Genomic DNA, 19,894 nt, shown 5'->3' with positions numbered 1-19,894 from the left:
CTACCAAGGGCAACTGGAAAAACAAGCTTTCTGAATAAAAGTAAATAGAAATAGACAATGGGTAGTTTTACATACAAATTGGGAATCCCTGGATGCAGATAAAGTAAAGTTGTGGCAATTGTAATATAATCCAGGCATTGATATACACAATTGGATTTGTCTGAATCCTAGACAGGATGGCCCCAAATTTCACAGCTTGAGGTGATAATACATTTGGATTCCACACAAGAGTCTAGGAGAACAAAATAGGTTTTTCCCTTTGGACACAGGAAAGGTGGGAGGGTCTGCTGACAGGACAGGTAGAACTATCTGGCCCAGCATGCTAAAATGTTAGAGACAAATGCACTCATCTTCATACACACATTAAATATGTCTTTATATCAAACCCTGAATACCCACACATTTCATATTCACTCATAAGGTTCAATAAGCATCAAAATGTATGATTTAAGTTGGTTATTTTAGTTTAAATGCTGAGAAATAAAGGTTTTTGATAACTAAGGTATTATACATGATAAGCAAGTTGTGTTTGGTCTTGTTCTGATGCGTACGCCTTTTACAGCATTCCAGTATTATCGGTGGAGAGATCGCATCATGCAAACTCAAGTTATGGATCGCAGAACCTACAAGCAACAAAATGTTTAAACTGTTGGAATGTACAGAAGGTGTTACTAGAAAGATTCCCCTGCTGTTAGAGGCAGGGAGAGTCTATTTGAAACAGCCTGTTAAATGTGCTGTAACATATGCTTCTCCTCTGGGAACCAATGACATCAGCAAGAAACTTCCCCATTGTCCTGCTTTAGTCTGAGGGGGATAAATATGTGTGCCCGAATACTGGTTTTTTAGTCCATGCTGAAGGTTGTATGAACTGAAGGTCTCTTACTGATGTCTATCTCCGGGCCCGGAGGCGCAGCGTATGTATACTGTACTTGGGGTCTGTATAATTTCCTTTTGCGCCTAAAGTGTCTCTCTCTCTCTCTTTGTCTCTCTCTCTCTCTCTCTCTGTCTCTCTCTTTGTCTCTCTCTCTCTCTGTCTATCTCGTATTTATTTGCGCTTATTATACACAGATCATAGCGTGTAACTGACTGATTGTGCGTTGGAACCACAGATTCCACTCCTGTCTTTATTTGCGGTCAGACTGCGTACGCAAATTAGCGTTATTCTTAGAGGTTTATAGGAAGGATATTTAGAAGGTATAGGCAGGGGTATATAAAGGTTCTGATCCAGTTTCGTTAGCTCGCAAGCGGGTCGATGTAGAGGCCCTGCACACGCACAAGCCCGGAACAAGAGAGAAATTCTCTCGCTCCAGGGCTTACTACAAAAGGGGCGGCTGTCAATGGTGATCGACAGCTCGCACCGTTCTGCAGGAGGGGCAGGGGGGGGTGGCCCTACTTTCAGTGGTGAGCTCCCGGCTCTAATAGAGCCAAAAACTCACTGGGGCTTGCGGCAGACGAGACCCTACCACAAGGGTCTCGTCGCAAGCCCCGATGTTCGCGATGGTCTTGACCATCCTGGCCGCTCGCTAAAGCTGTGGATGGTCACCCACAGCCTAGCGAGCGCCCAGGAGGCAGGGCTGGAAAATAGATGCGGCCGCCCTCATTCAGAGCGAGCGCTCGCATTTTGCGAGCGCCTCTGAATGAGGTCCACAGCGTGGGCTTGCCGACGCACGTTTCGCTAGTAAGGCTTTTTCAAGGCAAAATTGTGACTCAGGTATCGATAAGGGTTATAATAATATGAATAAACATCATACAATAAGACTAGATCACCAATATTAGAGATCATATAGGATTGCCCTGCCTGTGAGAGCAAATGGATGTTTAATATGATAGCATTGTATTTGTTGGACGAATCCACAGATCTACGCATAAATAATATCACATCTACACAGTGTTTGGGACAAATTCCTGGAAGTCTTATCTATTGAGATTTGATGGTATCTAAATATAATTTAATCTTACCCTCTCCACGAATATTCAAAATATATTTAATGATGAATCAATAACGAACACCCACAGCCGGGATATTCTTTATTTTATTTTAATACACATTTTCTAATACATACCTTTCTCACTACTTCTAATTTGTAATCATTATTTCGCTGGCCATTGTCCCATATAGGGATATTTTAATGTATAATCTAATAAATGTTAAGTTTTTATATTATAAGCAACAATTAATGTGCACCTATTTACTGACATAACCTTTTGTTTCTTGCACTATTGTCTAATGAGAGAGACCACATATTAACTAACCTCATTACCAGAAGTCAGGATTAGGGAGAGTTAACACATATTATCTAATCACTTTACCAGACAACAGTTTCTGCGAGAGAGAGGCCAAATATTATAGATCTCATTACCAGAAATCACTACCTGTGAGTGAGACCACGTATTGCATTACCAGAACTTGTGAGAGGTACCACATATTAATATTATCCCACAATAGTTCTCAGGAGAGATACAATGTATTATCTAATCATATTACAAGATAACAGTTCACTTGATGGAGACCACATATTATTTAATCACATTACCAGGCATCAGTACCTGTCAGCTGCATCAGGAACTAATTGTGTTTACCTTGTAAAACGAGTCCATAGATAGAAGAACCACCCAGGGAACATCCAAAGCTTCAATAATCATTCTAGCTACTGTGGTTTTACCAGATGCACTGCCACCACCCAAACCTGAGACATAGAAAAGTGATACAGGTGTAATCTTGGCCTTCAGATCTCAGACTCCACAGTCTTAAAATTAACAACAGCGAAATTCTAGACTCCTCTATGGGGGAGATGTACTAAGCTTGAAAAGTGAAAAATTAAGAGTGATAAAGTACCAACCGATCAGCTCCTAGCTGTCATGTTACAGGCTTTTGAAAAATAACAGTCAGGAGCTGATTGGTTGGTACTTTATAACTTTTCAAGGCTTAGTACATCTCCCCCATAATCCCAAATTAACTGAATCACAAAGCGAGCATCTGAATAAAGAAATTAAGCCAAATGAAATCTCTCAAACTATTAAGGAGCCAAAAATGTCTCACCTCCTGGCCCTAATGGTTTTATAGCCATCTGTTATAAGAAATTGTCTGATTAATTCACGCCTATGCTTCTTGGTCTTTTAATCTCTCCTAGACAGCCACAAATTTGATGCTGCCAGCACAGGCGCAGAAATAGTTGTTATCCCCAAGCAATATAGGGGCCCTACTTGCTGTGGCAACTATAAACCTATATTATATTAAATGTTGATCTCAAGCTATTGGTAATAGACGTAAAAAGGTTATCACATCCCTCATACACCCTTACCAGGCGGGGTTCTTACACAGTTCACAAGCATCTGATAATACTAGAAGTGCAATCGATCTTAGAAACTGCTAATAAGCGAATAATACAGAGTCTTAGGGCCAGATTCCATTAGCCGTGATAAAATTAAAACTTAACGCCAGAGAAGTTTTCTCACTATTTTTTGCATATTTTAGCAATGCCCGCTCCCGTTTGTCACTCTTTCCTATTACAAAAGATGCGAAAGCGCATACGTGCGAAAACTATGCATGGCAAAACCAGCGAAAAGTACAGCACATTTTGGGGAAAGCAGTCTGTACCCCATAAAAATCCAGTTTTTCACCCTTTCCTATTACAAAAGATGCGAAAACGCATACGTGCGAAAACTACGCATGGCGAAACCAGCGAAAAGTACAGCACATTTTGGGGAAAGCAGTCTGTACCCCATAAAAAGCCTAACTGACACTGGAGATCAATATAGAAGTGTATTAGTGGCCCTAATAAAAGTATTGTGGGTTCTTAAATTGAGTCAAATGGCTGTTATATGCATATTTGCATAAGTGTGGAAAAATTAATAAAAGCTATATTTAAAAAAAAAATAATTGCTGTAGTTAAATTGGGGGGTACATTAAAATGAGTTCTAGTATAATTTTGTGTCAAATATACCTGCTGCAGCCACCTGCAATCCTAAACACACAAGTCCCATCCATACAGCCCCCCATAATTCCTGACCCAGTAGTTTAACCCCATTTTCCAATACTTTTTAAATTTTCACCCCAAAAATGACGTCATTATTTGGTGGCGAATTAAGCTATTTAAAATATTATTTGTGCCTAATTAGTCATGGTGTCCAAATGGTTCTGACCAAGTCCTCACATTTTTAGCCAAAAATATGGATTTTGAAAATTTTTTCCAACTGCTCTGAGATGGTGAAAACTTTTGCCTATGCAGCAAACACTTCGGCAATAGGATTGCATGATATGTCGTTTTGTGCGAAAAGTTCGCACCTGTCAACGCTTTTCACCAAAACGCGGCTTTTCGTGGCTAACTGAATCTGGCCCTTAGTGTAGCATTGGATGTAAAAAAAGGCTTTCAACAATCTTAGCTATGGGCATGGGAGATCAGTCTTTAATAAAAGTAGCATCTTTATTTAAATTCATCAGCCACAGTTTTAGTGACCGGATTCAAACATGCCAACTTTCACAGACATAATAGTGTTAGGCACGGCTGTCCTCTGCCTTCTCTTCTCTTTGCTTTAGTGATGTCAAATCTAGCTCAGTGACATATCTATAATGGGTGAGGGCACCTTCCGCTATACCTTTGTGTTGAAAGCAATCTTTTGGGCGATGTATTCGGAAAATGTAGCCAACTTTTATACTTGAAATTGTTGGATTGTAGTGGCCAGACCAGAGACATACAAATGGCTCTGTGCAGTGGGCCCCGTCACTATACCTGCTGCTGGCGCCCACCTTTCCGAGGAAATATTCAAAAAGATGGTGCGAGCTCAGGAGATCGGGAACACTCTGGCACACAGATATATCATACTTGTTTACTCTCACGGAATGGCCGGGAGGCTCCCGGAAATCAGGCTGCGCTCCCGGCCACCTGGAAAAGTGACAACCCCCTCCAAACGCTCGCACCCCACCCCCACTTACAGAGTACAAGTGGGCGGTCTGGGGGGCGATAACGCGATTCAAGCAGAATCGCGTCATCAGAGCCCCCTCTCAGCTACACAATGCAAAGTTTGTAAGTACAGTCAGGTGCATAAATATTGGGACATTGACAGAATGTTCATATTTTGGCCTCTATTCACCACCACAATGGTTTTGAAATGAAACAAACAAGATGTGCTTTAACTGCAGATTTTCAGATTTAATTTGAGGGTAATTACAGCCAAATCAGATGAACAGTGTAGGAATTACAACGGTTTCTATATGTGCCTCCCACTTTTTAAGGGGCCAAAAGTAATGGGACTATCAACTCAAAAGCCATTTTATGGACAGGTGTGGGCTATTCCCTCGTTATTTCATTATCAATTAAGCAGGTAAAAGGTCTGGAGTTGATTCTAGGTGTGACATTTGCATTTGGAATCAGTTGCTGTCGACTCTCAATATGAGAACCAAAGAGCTGTCACTATCAGTGAAGCAAGCCATCATTAGGCTGAAAAATCAAAACAAACCCATCAGAGAGATAGCAAAAACATTAGGTGTGGCCAAATCAACTGTTTGGAACATTCTTAAAAAGAAAGAACGCACCGGAGAGCTCAGCAACACCAAAAGACCCGGAAGACCACGGAAAACAACTGTGGTGGATGACAGAAGAATTATTTCCCTGGTGAAGAAAAACCCCATCACAACAGTTGGCCAAATCAAGAACACTCTCCAGGAGGTACATGTACATGTGTCAAAGTCAACAATCAAGAGAATACTTCACAAGAGTGAATATAGAGGGTTCACCACAAGATGTAAACCATTGATGAGCCACAAAAACAGGAAGACCAGATTAAAGTTTGCCAAACAACATCTAAAAAAGCCATTACAGTTCTGGAACAACATCCTATGGACAGATGAGACAAAGATCAACTTGTACCAGAGTGATGGGAAGAAAAGAGTATGGAGAGGGAAAGGAACTGCTCATGACCAAAACATACCACCTCATCGGTGAAGCATGGTGGTGGTAGTGTCATGGCGTGGGCATCTATGGCTTCCAAGGGAACTGGTTCCCTTGTATTTATTGATGATGTGACTGCTGACAAAAGCAGCAGAATGAATTCTGAAGTGTTTCGGGTAATATTATATGCTCATATTTCGTCAAATGCTTCAGAACTCATTGGACAGCGCTTCACAGTGCAGATGGACAATGACCCAGAAGCATACTGCAAAAGCAACCAAAGAGTTTTTTAAGGCTAAAAAGTGGAATGTAATGCAATGGCCAAGTCAATCCCCTGACCTGAATCCGATTGAGCATGCATTTCACTTGATGAAGACAAAACTGAAGGGAAAATGCCCCAAGAACAAGCAGGAACAGAAGACATTTGCAGTAGAGGCCTGGCAGAGCATCACCAGGGATGAAACCCAGCGTCTGGTGATGTCTATGTGTTCCAGACTTCAGGCTGAAATTGCCTGCAAAGGATTTGTAACAAAGTATTAAAAAGTGAAAGTTAGATTTAAGATTGTTTAGTTTGTCCCATTACTTTTGGCCCCTTAAAAAGTGGGAGGCACATATAGAAACCGTTGTAATTCCTACACCGTTCACCTGATTTGGATGTAATTACCCTCAAATTAAATCTGAAAGTCTGCAGTTAAAGCACATCTTGTTTGTTTCATTTCAAAGCCATTGTGGTGGTGAATAGAGGCCAAAATATAAAAATTCTGTCAATGTCCCAATATTTATGCACCTGACTGTATAACATATACAAGTATCACATGTAAAATTAATCAGTGCAGACTCATGAAGCGGTTTTGTCACATCGTGTTGTGCCTAAACTGCACATTCAAGAAAAAAAGGCGTAAAATACGATACACCGCTTGGAGCGGCTCACACACGCCAGGTGCCGCATGGCATATTGAGGCTACATGTATGAGGACACATCTGTATAATAACGAGTGCTGTGAAAATGTTTCTAGTTGAGCTGCATAAAGTACATATGGAAAAAAACACAACAAAATATTTGAACCGTCGTATATAAGACAATTTTGAATGTTTATACTCTTTTTACAAAAAGTGGTGTTTAGTGGTAAGGAGGAACAGGACCTTTCACAATGTTTGGGGTGAATCAGACCTATTATAAGCTTATAGTAGCCCTTGGATTACCCTACAATTACTCTACAATAAAAGCTCCTTCTGTTTCTATGTGTAGTCCTGTTCCAGTATTTGGATGGTGAGGTCCTGTCTCCGTGGGCCTGCCGCGTGATGTATGAAAAAAATTGTCTTACAGATGACAGTTCTATTATTTTCAAGTCTGTTGTATTTTTTCCATAAGTATTTTATGCAGTTCAACTACACACATTTTCACAGCGGTCTTTATCACATTACAAAGCCCAAGTGTGTCCCTTGGGATGTCAAGTAGTAGATATTTCTAAGGTCATAATCTGAGCAGTACTGTAGCTGACAGCACTCTGTGACCAGACAGATGAAAGCCAAGGAACGGTTAATTCAAATGTGTTAACCTTTATTTATATTGCACCAACATATATACATCGATTTCAGAGAATGTTTAATTATTCACATCAGTCCGTGCCCCAGAGTGTACAGCAATAATTCTGTACCGCACACACATCCACTTACATTAACCAATCATTATATTTTTTGGCTGTGAGAGTATATGGAATAATCGGAGGAAACAGAGAATATACCATAACCACACAAATGATACACTGACTGGACAGTACAGAACCCATAACACAGCACTATCACACAATAATGCTGACCACTGTGCTACCACATCACGTGTCAAAATTATATTTTGTGAAGTATCTGCACAAAACAGACTAAGGGGCCTATTCATTAAACCTAAAAATTCTCTGGAGATAATTAGCTTTAGAACTCTCATGGAGTTCTAGCTAATTATAGGTGGAATTCATCATTCCACCTCTCCATAAGTATCTATTCCGAAAAGCTGTCATTTTTGCGATGACAGCTTTTCGGGAAATAGATACTTTTCCCTATCTACTCTACCTTATCGCGTCTGGAAACAGTGTTGCGCATGCGCTGTTACATCTGTAAAACCAGCGCATGCGCAGCACTGCCTACAGATGCGTTAAGTTTGTGTACCCCCCCCCCCCCCTCTGCTCACCTCCCCCCCCGACTTACCTGTCTGCGCAGCAGCCTCCGTCTCCGTCCTGCTGGTCTGTCATGTGGTTTCCCAGCAGACCACATGACAGATTAGAAAAAAAAAAAAACTTTTTTTTTTTTTTGTCTAATCTTTCTTGTGCTCTGCTGGGGAGCACACATGTCCAACCAGCATCCGGAGCCTGAGGACGGAGCAGAGCGCTGGAGGGACTCGTCGGGAGACTTGCACACACGGATACAGGTAAGTTTCACCTGCTATTCGCCACCTCACAGTGGCGAATAGTAACTGCATCAAATTCCGAAAATTGATAATTTTCGGAATTTGATGAATACCACAATTTCCACATCCCCATACTAATGTATGGGGAGTGTGGAAATTAACGCAGGGGAACTTAGCAAGGAGATATCTGTGATATCTCCTGTGCTAAGTGGCTACATGAATACCAAAATAACATTATTTAAGGAAAATGTCCTTAAAGACTTTATTTTAGTGTTGATGAATAGGCCCCTAATACTGATCTTGTTTTTGTGTCTTCCTATAAACATGTAGTGACGTAAAACTGACAGAAAGCCCCTATGTTGCTATTATTGCTTATTGTAACATAATTACTACAACGTGTGTACAGACATTTTTCATACCTATGACAAAAGCCTCCTTAGACTGGGTCCCATGCTCATTGTACCAAGGAGGACGTCCAGCTGTGTAGATGGTCCTTTTGCTGGTTCGAAGCAGTGGGGGCTCTGATTTACACTGACTGGTTGTGCGTCTGCGGGAGGAACGTCCAGAGCTGACTGGGGGCAGCATGCCATGACTGCTGTCTGTGCTGCAGGTGACAGTAAGTATCATATTAGTTATTATTGTTTTTATTGATAAGTCGCCACACAGAATTCTGTAGCGCCCGACAGTAGGTAGGACAATACGGATAAACAAAACAAGCGGGACGATATAACATAACATGACAGATACAGGCTGCTATGCAGTATTTGGCTTCACATGACAGAAGATGAGAAGTAAAAGATAGAGCAATACAGGGATAACAGAAAGCAGACATGCACAATATAGGGCACATGTATAAGAGCAGAGGGGCAGTGGCACACAAAGAGGGAAGGAGGCCCTGCTTGTGATAGCTTATAATCTAAATAATAATAATGTTTATTTATTTAGCACATTTCTCCAAAAGGACTCAAAGCACTTTACATATGCTGTAAAGGAGCGCATTACAGTGGAGGCAGCACTTTAACAGTTGCAGCGGCTGAACACAGAATATGACTTTTCTATTGATGAGCACAGAGAGATGAGCAGACGTGCCTGGTGACCTCCCTTGCTGGGGCCCAACTTCTACCATCAGACTGGGCTCCGGATTCACAATGATTGCTCCCATGATCTTCTATTTGCCAATACCCTGCTCTGGATTTCCCCCCAGCTTCATCACTGCTTCGGGGCTATTACAACCCTCCGTTTGGCCCGCCGTCTGTAACTGAAATAAGTGGGAGGCCGGGATTTGATGCCGCAATTTGCAATAAATTGCATCATTGTGACCCTGCTGTTAAATGACGCAAATCACAGCAGCCGATACCACCACCTACAGCATTGCTGCCCCTACTAGGACTCCCTCTTGTTGTGTTCTGGTTTTAGAGTTGGTAGGTATGTTCTAGGGGAGGAGGGTGGTGTCAAGCTCAGGGAGAGTAGGACATGGTTTTGCCACCCACCCACCCATCCATCCACCCAAAAAGAGCTGTGGAGGAGCTTAGGGTGCAAAAAGATTGTGTTTCTTGAATATGTGTGTGCGAGGGGAGAAAGTGATGATGGAAGCAGGCGAATCTAATAGATTATTGCTAGGGATCACCAAGGAAAAATGATTATCTATTTATCATTTATTACCTGTTTTGTAGAGTTAGGTGCATAAATATTGGGACATTGACAGAATATTCATATCTAACTTTCACTTTTTAATACTTTGTTGCAAATCCTTTGCAGGCAATTACAGCCTGAAGTCTGGAACGCATAGACATCACCAGACGCTGGGTTTCATCCCTGGTGATGCTCTGCCAGGCCTCTACTGCAAATGTCTTCAGTTCCTGCTTGTTCTTGGGGCATTTTCCCTTCAGTTTTGTCTTCATCAAGTGAAATGCATGCTCAATCGGATTCAGGTCAGGGGATAGACTTAGCCATTGCATAACATTCCACTTTTTAGCCTTAAAAAACTCTTTGGTTGCTTTTGCAGTATGCTTCGGGTCATTGTCCATCTGCACTGTGAAGCGCCGTCCAATGAGTTCTGAAGCGTTTGACTGAATATGAGCATATAATATTGCCCGAAACACTTCAGAATTCATTCTGCTGCTTTTGTCAGCAGTCACATCATCAATAAATACAAGGGAACCAGTTCCATTGGCAGCCATACATGCCCACACCATGACACTACCACCACCATGCTTCACTGATGAGGTGGTATGTTTTGGATCATGAGCAGTTCCTTTCCTTCTCCATACTCTTTTCTTCCCATCACTCTGGTACAAGTTGATCTTTGTCTCATCTGTCCATAGGATGTTGTTCCATAACTGTAATGGCTTTTTTAGATGTTGTTTGGCAAACTCTAATCTGGTCTTTCTGTTTTTGAAGCTCACCAATGGTTTACATCTTGTGCTGAACCCTCTATATTCACTCTTAAGAAGTCTTCTCTTGATTGTTGACTTTGACACATATACACCTACCTCCTGGAGAGCGTTCTTGATTTGGCAAACTGTTGTGAAGGGGTTTTTCTTCACCAGGGAAATAATTCTTCTGTCATCCACCACAGTTGTATACCGTGGTCTTCCGGGTCTTTTGGTGTTGCTGAGCTCTCCGATGCATTCTTTCTTTTTAAGAATGTTCCAAACAGTTGATTTGGCCACACCTAATGTTTTTGCTCTCTCTCTGATGGGTTTGTTTTGATTTTTCAGCCTAATGATGGCTTGCTTCACTGATAGTGACAGCTCTGTGGATCTCATATTGAGAGTCGACAGCAACTGATTCCAAATCCAAATGTCACACCTAGAATCAACTCCAGACCTTTTACCTGCTTAATTGATAATAAAATAACGAGGGAATAGCCCACACCTGTCCATGAAACAGCTTTTGAGTTGATAGTCCCATTACTTTTGGCCCCTTAAAAAGTGGGAGGGACATATAGAAACCTTTATAATTCCTACACCGTTCACCTGATTTGGATGTAATTACCCTCAAATTAAATCTGAAAGTCTGCAGTTAAAGCACATCTTGTTTGTTTCATTTCAAAGCCATTGTGGTGGTGAATAGAGGCCAAATATGAAAATTCTGTCAATGTCCCAATATTTATGCACCTGACTGTATATAGCACACACATATTCCACAGCACTTTATAGAGAATATTAGTGCCCATTCACATCAGTATCTGCCCCAGTGCTGCTTACAATCTATGGGCCTGATTTAGACCCACTCGCGAGCGGCTGTCAACTCGCAAGTGGGTCGATGGTCTGCACTGCGCATGCGCACGACGGAGGGAGCTCCGTCATGCGCATGCGCGAGACGCGACGAGCGAAGGACTTTCCTTCGCTCGTAGTGTCTGATCAAAGGGGGCGTGCTGTCGATGTTGATTGACAGCACGCCCCCTTTGGTGGGCGTGCCTGCCAGACGGAGGCGTTCCCACGAGAACGCCTACCGTCAGAAGCCGGCCCCACTGACATCACTAGTGATGTCAGTGGGAGTGATTTTGGCTCTGATAGAGCCAAAATCACTCCTGGCCTTGCGATTGAGAAACTCAACCGCAGGCTTCTGCTCGCAGTGGCGATGGTCGCGATGGTCAATACCATCGCGACCATCATCCTGCACGCTCGTATATGCTGTGGGTGGTGACCCACAGCTATACGAGCGTCCAGGAGGACGCTCCATATTTATGGAGGTGGGCCCTGATTCAGAGCGAGCGCTCTGGTCAGAGCGTCCGGCTCTGAATCAGGGCCTATATTCGTTACCAGATATATACACACATAGGACTCGTGTTTGTCAGCAGCCAATTAACCAACCAGTATATTTTTGTACGGTAGGTGGAAAGCGGAGTACCTGAAGGAAACCCACGCAAGCACGGGGAGTATATACAAACTCCATATAGGTAGGGCCATGGCAGGAATCGAACACTGGACCTCAGTACCAGTACCTGCCCCAGTGGAGTTTACAATATATATTCCCTACCACATGTACACACACACTAGGGAAAATTTTTTTGTAGGAGCCTATTAACCTGCCAGTATATTCTTGCCTATGAGCCTGATTCAGAGATGGTCGTAAACTCGATAGTTTCACAGTTGGCCAATGTTTTAATGACTGCGCTTGCGTCAAGAGTTGAATGGTGCATATATGCCAATGGATTACCATTATCACTCGCAGAGAAGATTTCACGCAGAGTGATTGACAGTTGGGGACCATTTGTGGGAGGTAAAAGGGTGGTAGTTAGTGAAACGCGGGCGTGTCACAACTTTGTTTTTTCAGCGTGTCACAACCAGTGACTGCATCCTTGTACGCAGATTAGCTGGCTGTGGCGTATTAGTTCCAATGAACATTCTGAGTAACCATAGGGCTGCTCAGAAGTCCAATTATCGACTGATCTGCATCCGATGATGCGTCTTTGTAAGCAATCGCTTGGATTTGAAAATACAAATCTAGGCAGCTGCGACATTTGCATATTTTCGTATATTCGCACGGTTGTTACATACATAGATACAGTCAAGACGGGGTTTGTGTCCATCTCTGAATCAGGCCCTTATGGGGCTTTTTTTTGTGGCTCTGTATTGCCATGTCCAATGTAAACAAAGTATAATACACACACAATACGTATTCAAGAGAGGCATTCCCTATCATATTTCTCACTGCTCTAAATGTTACAGTTAGCTTTAATCCATTCCCACATTGCAAAAAAACATGGTGTGATCACGATATATAAAGAGCTATCCCCTGCACTGTAAGGAAGAGGTGACCGAGTAATGTCAGGAGGTGGATACGTCCCATAATCATTTTCTGGATATCCAAAGTATCAGTGACAGCTCAGATTGAGCAGTAGATAAACAAGGTCTGAAAGGTACAGAGTTACAGTGTGGCACCTTTATAGTATGGGAAATGTGCGGATGTGGCTTGTGTAACAGGTGGCACCACTGCACGTGGACTACTGCTGCTTCTGTTAGAGAGCAGTGCAAAGTGTCACAAAAGTGCTATCATTATAGTGTTACCATAGGTAAGTGGCACTCACCAGTTGTGTGCCCCAAGGTTCCAGCACTCTGTCACCCCCGTTCCCGTATACACAGGCAGATTCATCCTGAGAAAATCCTGTGTGCCCCTGTCCAGTGAGATTATGTTCCAGCCTGATATTAATAGCGTGGAGGTTATAAATATGGAAACATGGCTGTGCAACCAATCACAAACACATCTGGTCACAGGACATGTCCGATCATTGTACATGATACTTCCTGATACACTTTGCTGCTTTCTGCCACAAACATTTCCTAGTGCCGTCCACAATCTACACACATTCTACAAGGCAGTGCTAACACTGACACAATATGAGCACCAGCACTGGGGGAGAAAAGGAATCTCATTATAATGAGGTTTCTACCCTTATAGGATATTAATGAATGGTTTGTGCATGTCCTTCTGTTTCTTTTACCATATACCACATTTTATTTTTGCAGCTTTGTTCTGTGCTTTTCAATCGTGTCTTTCTATCATCAACCTGCAGTTGTTTATTTTGGTTGCCCTGAGATAAGTCACAAACTGCCCTCTGGATACTCTATTCAGAGAAAAGTAGAGATGTGTCTTATCGCAGAGAAATTAGATAATATACTAGAAAAAAAATGATAGTAGATTATAGTAACTTAACAACAGGGTGATATGTAAATAGGGTGCTCTGCAAAGAGTAATTAAAATGTATACATCTGACATGAAAATCTGGAAGCTATATCAATGACAAGAATTGACTGAGGAGCAAGATGGAAAATGTCACGTGCTGTAAGCACTAGACCAGTGGTTCCCAACAGGGGCATTTCTAGAGAGGAGGGGGCTCATTTGCAATTTCCGTCACAGGCCCCCTCCTCCCAGTCCAGCGGCCGGCAGTGCACTAAGCACCGCACTAATAGACTTCGGGCTCTAGAGTGTGCCCGGAGTCTATAGCGCATGCGCAGGTCACCGGGAAATTGGCTGTGGCGGATATTTTTCCTGTACTGCGCTTGCGCAAAACGAAGGGAAAATGGCCGCGCCAGCCATTTTCCAGGCGTTTTTTACAGCGCTGACACTGGTGCCGACGTGGGACTCTGGAGTGATAAATATAATATGGGTGCATGGTGTGACTGTGTGCACCGCACACCCTGCATCCCGAACTGTGCGCCGTGGTACCCTAGGGTGCCTCAGGACAATTGCAGGGGTGCCTCAGGTTGGTAGTCCAGCATCAAATTTAATTATTTATGGTTAATGTAATGTAAATATGTGAACAAACAGAAGCGCAAACCTGTCCACCACTATATAACTGTACCTAAGGATGACAGGTAAGCACAATTTACTTCACTTTACTACTTTTGTTTCTAAATTTCTCAATAACAAACATTTGGCTTAGGGGTGCCGTAAAACCAATACAGATACTCTAGGGCTCCGTGATTCAAAAAAGTTTGGGAACCACTGCGACTAGACTATGCAGTTACTTGCTAATTGTAATCATAAATATCTTACAGTGACCATAATATTGATATTTTCACTTAATTATAAAGGTGCTGAACAGTTTGTATACAGCTGATAATATTTTGTATAAATACAGCCTAATATAAACAAGTTAACAGTTTCACATAAATACATTATTACATTGTGCAGAATTTTGTAGAGAAGACCTAGGGAAGAGGGACCTGCTCGCACGTGCTTACAGTCTGGATGCAGATCTTTCTCATAGGAATACAAAATTAACAGTACTGGTAAAAAGTTTATTTTGTAAACAAATAGAGATTAAATAGGAATAATATAAGATATGTTTCAATCAACTGTCCCGAGAAGGGAAGATCTTTAACATTACACCGCACATGGACTACCTGCTCAGCTGACATGGTATATGCATAAGACATATACAAATAGAAGTGATATATGCCAAATGAATAAAGCCAAGCTGAATGAAGTAATTGCTGGGAACAGATTTGCTAGAGTGATATCACATAAAGATACCACAATTGTAGCATTCTGGCTGCATTCAGACAATAATTACAACTTTTGGAGGACCCTATAAAGGTTTTTCCTATGTCACTACACCCATGAGAAAGTAAAAAGAGTCTTTGTTTCCATGCCAGTGTATGGCATTTCCCTTCAAAAAATAAAATAAAAATATAGAGAGAAGGTTTCATTTGTCTCTACAGAATGCAATAAGCAACTCTTTTCATTTATTTCATGTTGTCACTTCCTGTAGCTGGCGTTTACTATAAGTATAAAAAAAAAACCTCTGAAACGTCCTAGGGCCTGGTTTTGAGTCACCCACTGCTGCAACCGATAGGGCCTGGTTCTGAGTCACCCACTGCTGCAACCGATAGGGCCTGGTTCTGAGTCACCCACTGCTGCAACCGATAGGGCCTGGTTCTGAGTCACCCACTGCTGCAACCGATAGGGCCTGGTTCTGAGTCACCCACTGCTGCAACCGATAGGGCCTGGTTCGGAGTCACCCACTGCTGCAACCGATAGGGCCTGGTTCGGAGTCACCCACTGCTGCAACCGATAGGGCCTGGTTCTGAGTCACCCACTGCTGCAACCGATAGGGCCTGGTTCGGAGTCACCCACTGCTGCAACCGATAGGGCCTGGTTCTGAGTCACCCACTGCTGCAACCGATAGGGCCTGGTTCGGAGTCACCCACTGCTGCAACCGATAGGGCCTGGTTCGGAGTCACCCACTGCTGCAACCGATAGGGCCTGGTTCGGAGTCACCCACTACTGCAACCGATAGGGCCTGGTTCGGAGTCACCCACTGCTGCAACCGATAGGGCCTGGTTCTGAGTCACCCACTGCTGCAACCGATAGGGCCTGGTTCTGAGTCACCCACTGCTGCAACCGATGGGGCCTGGTTCTGAGTCACCCACTGCTGCAACCGATAGGGCCTGGTTCGGAGTCACCCACTGCTGCAACCGATAGGGCCTGGTTCTGAATCACCCACTGCTGCAACCGATAGGGCCTGGTTCTGAGTCACCCACTGCTGCAACCGATAGGGCCTGTTCTGAGTCACCCACTGCTGCAACCGATAGGGCCTGTTCTGAGTCACCCACTGCTGCAACCAATAGGGCCTGGTTCTGAGTCACCCACTGCTGCAACCGATAGGGCCTGTTCTGAGTCACCCACTGCTGCAACCGATAGGGCCTGGTTCTGAGTCACCCACTGCTGCAACCGATAGGGCCTGGTTCTGAGTCACCCACTGCTGCAACCGATTTAGCGTCTTTTGTCGTCTGTGACATTATGCTAATGCTAGTATCAGCCCTCCCCCTGGCGTACAAGCATGCCTCTGAATGGGCCCACTTGAGCGTCTATAGACACTGTAATACCGCTTGGTGCATCTTTAAACGCCACCATTGAAACTTAGCCCTATAGTAGTTGCAGATTCTCTGTCTGAGGATGGCCTCCAATGTGACTGATTAAGAGTCTGTGTACGCAACCAGTTCAGCAACACTTCCATGACCCGCCCGTGAGTCTGAATAGACACACCCTAGTCACCATCCAGCACATTTCCAAAACATTTGTTCATACCATGCGTCTCAATCGCAATCAGTGGCGGTTGCAAGGTCCATCCTGCAGCACAGTTTAAAACTGCCAGAGGGGGTGCCGTTTGAGCAATAAAATTTAATCTACCCTGCTCCAAACACTGCTGCCGGGGTTCGTTAAACTCACTGGGGATCTGCTGGGTCTAGCTCCCATTGGCCAAAACTAGCCAATGGGAGCTAGCTGACACAGGTGTCTTGGGGTGGACTAATCCGGGGCACCTGTCAATCACACAGAGACCTAGCTGATCCTTCCCAGGTGAGTTTAATGATAGAATGATAGATCCCCAGCAGCAGCGTTTGGAGCAGACTTCATTTCAGTGGTGTCATGAGGGGAATGCAGGGCATGCGGGCCGCTCCGAGTGTCACCTTCGGAGGGGGTGACACCAAAATGCCGGCTCCTCTGCAGTGACAGGAGTCGGGTGTTACAGTTTGACATTCTCCTGCAGCACCTGGCCCATACTCTGGGGTGCAGCCCTGCATCTCCGGCAATGCTCGGCTGCCCCCGGAGTGAAGTCATGGGGATCCCCCGCAAGGCCACGCCCCTTTATATTAGGTCAAGCCGCTGATTTGGACGCAGGCGCGCAGGGATAGTCATAGTGCGCATTGGGCGTCACCAGACCCAGTGACACCTCTGCTTCATTTTATTGTTTAACCGGCATTTCCTCTGGCAGTTTTGGTAAGGGCTGCAGGCCCCACCTTGCAACTGCTCTGTGCGTACACTCTGTGGAACACATGCACCATACAAGTTTTTAGGGATTTCCGCGCAAAAAAAAAAGCTCAACTCTGTGAACATCTGTATTGCGTGCAACTAAGCGTCAGCCCCCTAATCTTTAAGGGAGTAATTGTATACTCAGAGACACTTCTAAAGCTCTCCTAAACATTCAGGGCACATCAAATACTTTCCAAAACTCTTCTCTGAATATACGGTATGCTTCATCTATGGTTTTCCCTCCGATCACAGTCTATGAAGATTAGTGGTTCTTAGTACACAAGATATTAATCACCCTGAATGGAAATTATATATATATATATAATGAAAGCAAAAGTCAAAAATTAAAATGAGCAGCAAACTGACAGCTTTCTTGTCGCCCTGTATGAAATTACCCTTAGCACAGTTTTCTTAACTCACTCAAGGTTTAGGTACTTAGATAATATTTTCGTGTTAAAAAGTAACATTTCTGTACCCATTATAATCTTGTACATTGTTCCTGTAGGTATGCTACACAGGGTTCATCTGCCAATCATCAAGCAACACAAGACAATTTTTTTGGGCAGTATTGTTTTTAGATTCTATCCTGTTTGTAAATTATAGTAAATGTTATAATGTATATGACTCGTTAAAAGTTAGTAAATTACATAATGATATATGTGGCACTATATGTATTTTGCAGTTTATTTTACACTAATACAAATCCTTATGATTGTATGCGTAAACAGTAAAAGCGCAGCCACAGGCAGGGAGATGGCTAGGATCCCCCTTGACAGTATATAAAGCATATGTACAGTTTACAATGGGACATGATATTGGGTGGTGATGGGTCACAGTGGTGGTGGAAGGCTGTGCTTCCATGGGGAACCAGGCGGTGGCAGAAAAGCACAGCAGTCAACAGCTTTTGGGGGCTCTAGGAATGTCCACAGGGACACCAAATTTAATCAGGGGGGGTTGGCTTTGGGCATAGCCAGGGGAAGGTGGGTGAAGTCCTCAGGACCTAGAGCTAGGGATGGGTGGTTTTAGGCATGGCTAGAGTTCATTTGCTGTGCTGTTTTGTATCGTCTTTGCTAGATACATGTCATTTGTCTTTATTTAAAAGGAAAGTCATTTGTTGGGGTTGTTGTGATTTATATGGGGAGGGCACTAACTGTTATAGTGTTTACTCTGGTGTTAAAGTGGATATTGGGTTTTATTACTTGTGTAACTTTTCTATGATTGAAGATTGTTATCACATTGGTGAAGAGCACATTTCTGCAGGGATGCAACTGGTGGTTTCAAAACGCAAGTAGACCTGAGATGGTGGAAAAATTGAAGAGGTAGATTTACTAAGTTGCAGATTGTCAAAGCCACCAGTCGATCAATAGTTATAAAGCGACAGTACAAATGAATGCTAAATTAGGCTGGTTTAGAATTTATTCCTATTGCTGTTTTGTTTTGCATTGACACTTATTATTATGTTTTAAAACTATAGATCAAAGTTTGGTTGCTTTGACAACCTGCACCTTAGTATATAATATCTAACCCAAAGCCTTTCACTGGGAGAACAGGTCTATGTACACTCCTGTAACACTGACACGTTCCCCATAATGAGTGTTATCGCAAATCTTTAACTTATTTAATAATCTTTTTTTTTCTTTCATGTGCAACACTCCCAAGATGCCTAAATCCTCCTAAGGATAGCATTAGCACTGTTTCGTAAATGAGCTTAGTGACATCACTGAAGTGCAAATCTACATTAGACCAGGCTTTGGTAACCTGCATAAATCTATGGCTGGGATAAGCCATCTAGTGACTTTCAGTTCCTGTGGAACTACAAGTGTCAGCATGCCACGTGGATGGCAGGGCCTGCTGTGACTTGTAGTTTCACAGCAGCTGTTTAAAGCCACATGTGCCGCAGCAGTCATCTCACCAGCACAGCACCTGCTCTTAGAGTGCCACCATTGAAACTGCTTAATAACTATATTGCCTACAAGTCCAAGTAACCAATTTCCATGGAAACTTCCCGAGATCCATCTCACCTTTCATTGCTCCCAGCCTCCTTCCTAGGCCGGGCCATCTCAGTCTCTGCCATTCCTGGGAATGTCACAAAGAGCTGCCCTAGAGGCTGATGGGAATTGTAGTTTAAACCGGATACACGTTTAACGCTATATAAAGAGCGTAAAACACAGAGATGGACTACAACTCCCGGCAGCTCTCACGACACTAAGCGACGCACATCCAAGCTGTAGCAGCAGCAGCATCAAAACTGTGCTTGTATCCTGGTTGTCATGGTGTTATCGGTATTACCATACAGTACCTACATACATGCAAACAACAGGATAGCTACGTAAAAATGATG

The 19,894-nt window shown here is 43.3% G+C and overlaps 1 protein-coding gene across 4 annotated transcripts in view; it reads right to left on the bottom strand.

Moving 5' to 3' along the window:
* UCKL1 (uridine-cytidine kinase 1 like 1) overlaps positions 1-19,640 on the bottom strand; it is a 70,447-nt gene extending 50,807 nt beyond the window's left edge. For 2 of the 4 annotated variants that reach the window (XM_088467126.1, XM_088467125.1), the window contains exons 1-3: positions 13,325-13,431; positions 8,709-8,893; positions 2,581-2,687 (exon numbers count right to left, since the gene is read on the bottom strand). In XM_088467126.1, coding sequence (XP_088323252.1) covers positions 2,581-2,687; positions 8,709-8,893; positions 13,325-13,389 — 357 coding nt within the window. In that variant the 5' untranslated portion in view covers positions 13,390-13,431. Of the gene's footprint in view, positions 1-2,580; positions 2,688-8,708; positions 8,894-13,324; positions 13,432-19,574 lie in introns of those variants that run through there. The other 2 variants (XM_088467127.1, XM_088467128.1) reach the window with 2 other exon arrangements.
* Positions 19,641-19,894: the final 254 nt, after the last annotated feature.

This window comes from Taudactylus pleione, unplaced genomic scaffold (genome assembly GCF_031769625.1).
Source record: "Taudactylus pleione unplaced genomic scaffold, aTauple2 ptg000069l, whole genome shotgun sequence".
Classification (NCBI taxonomy): domain Eukaryota; kingdom Metazoa; phylum Chordata; class Amphibia; order Anura; family Myobatrachidae; genus Taudactylus; species Taudactylus pleione.
This window is presented reverse-complemented; position numbering and strand designations above follow the sequence as displayed.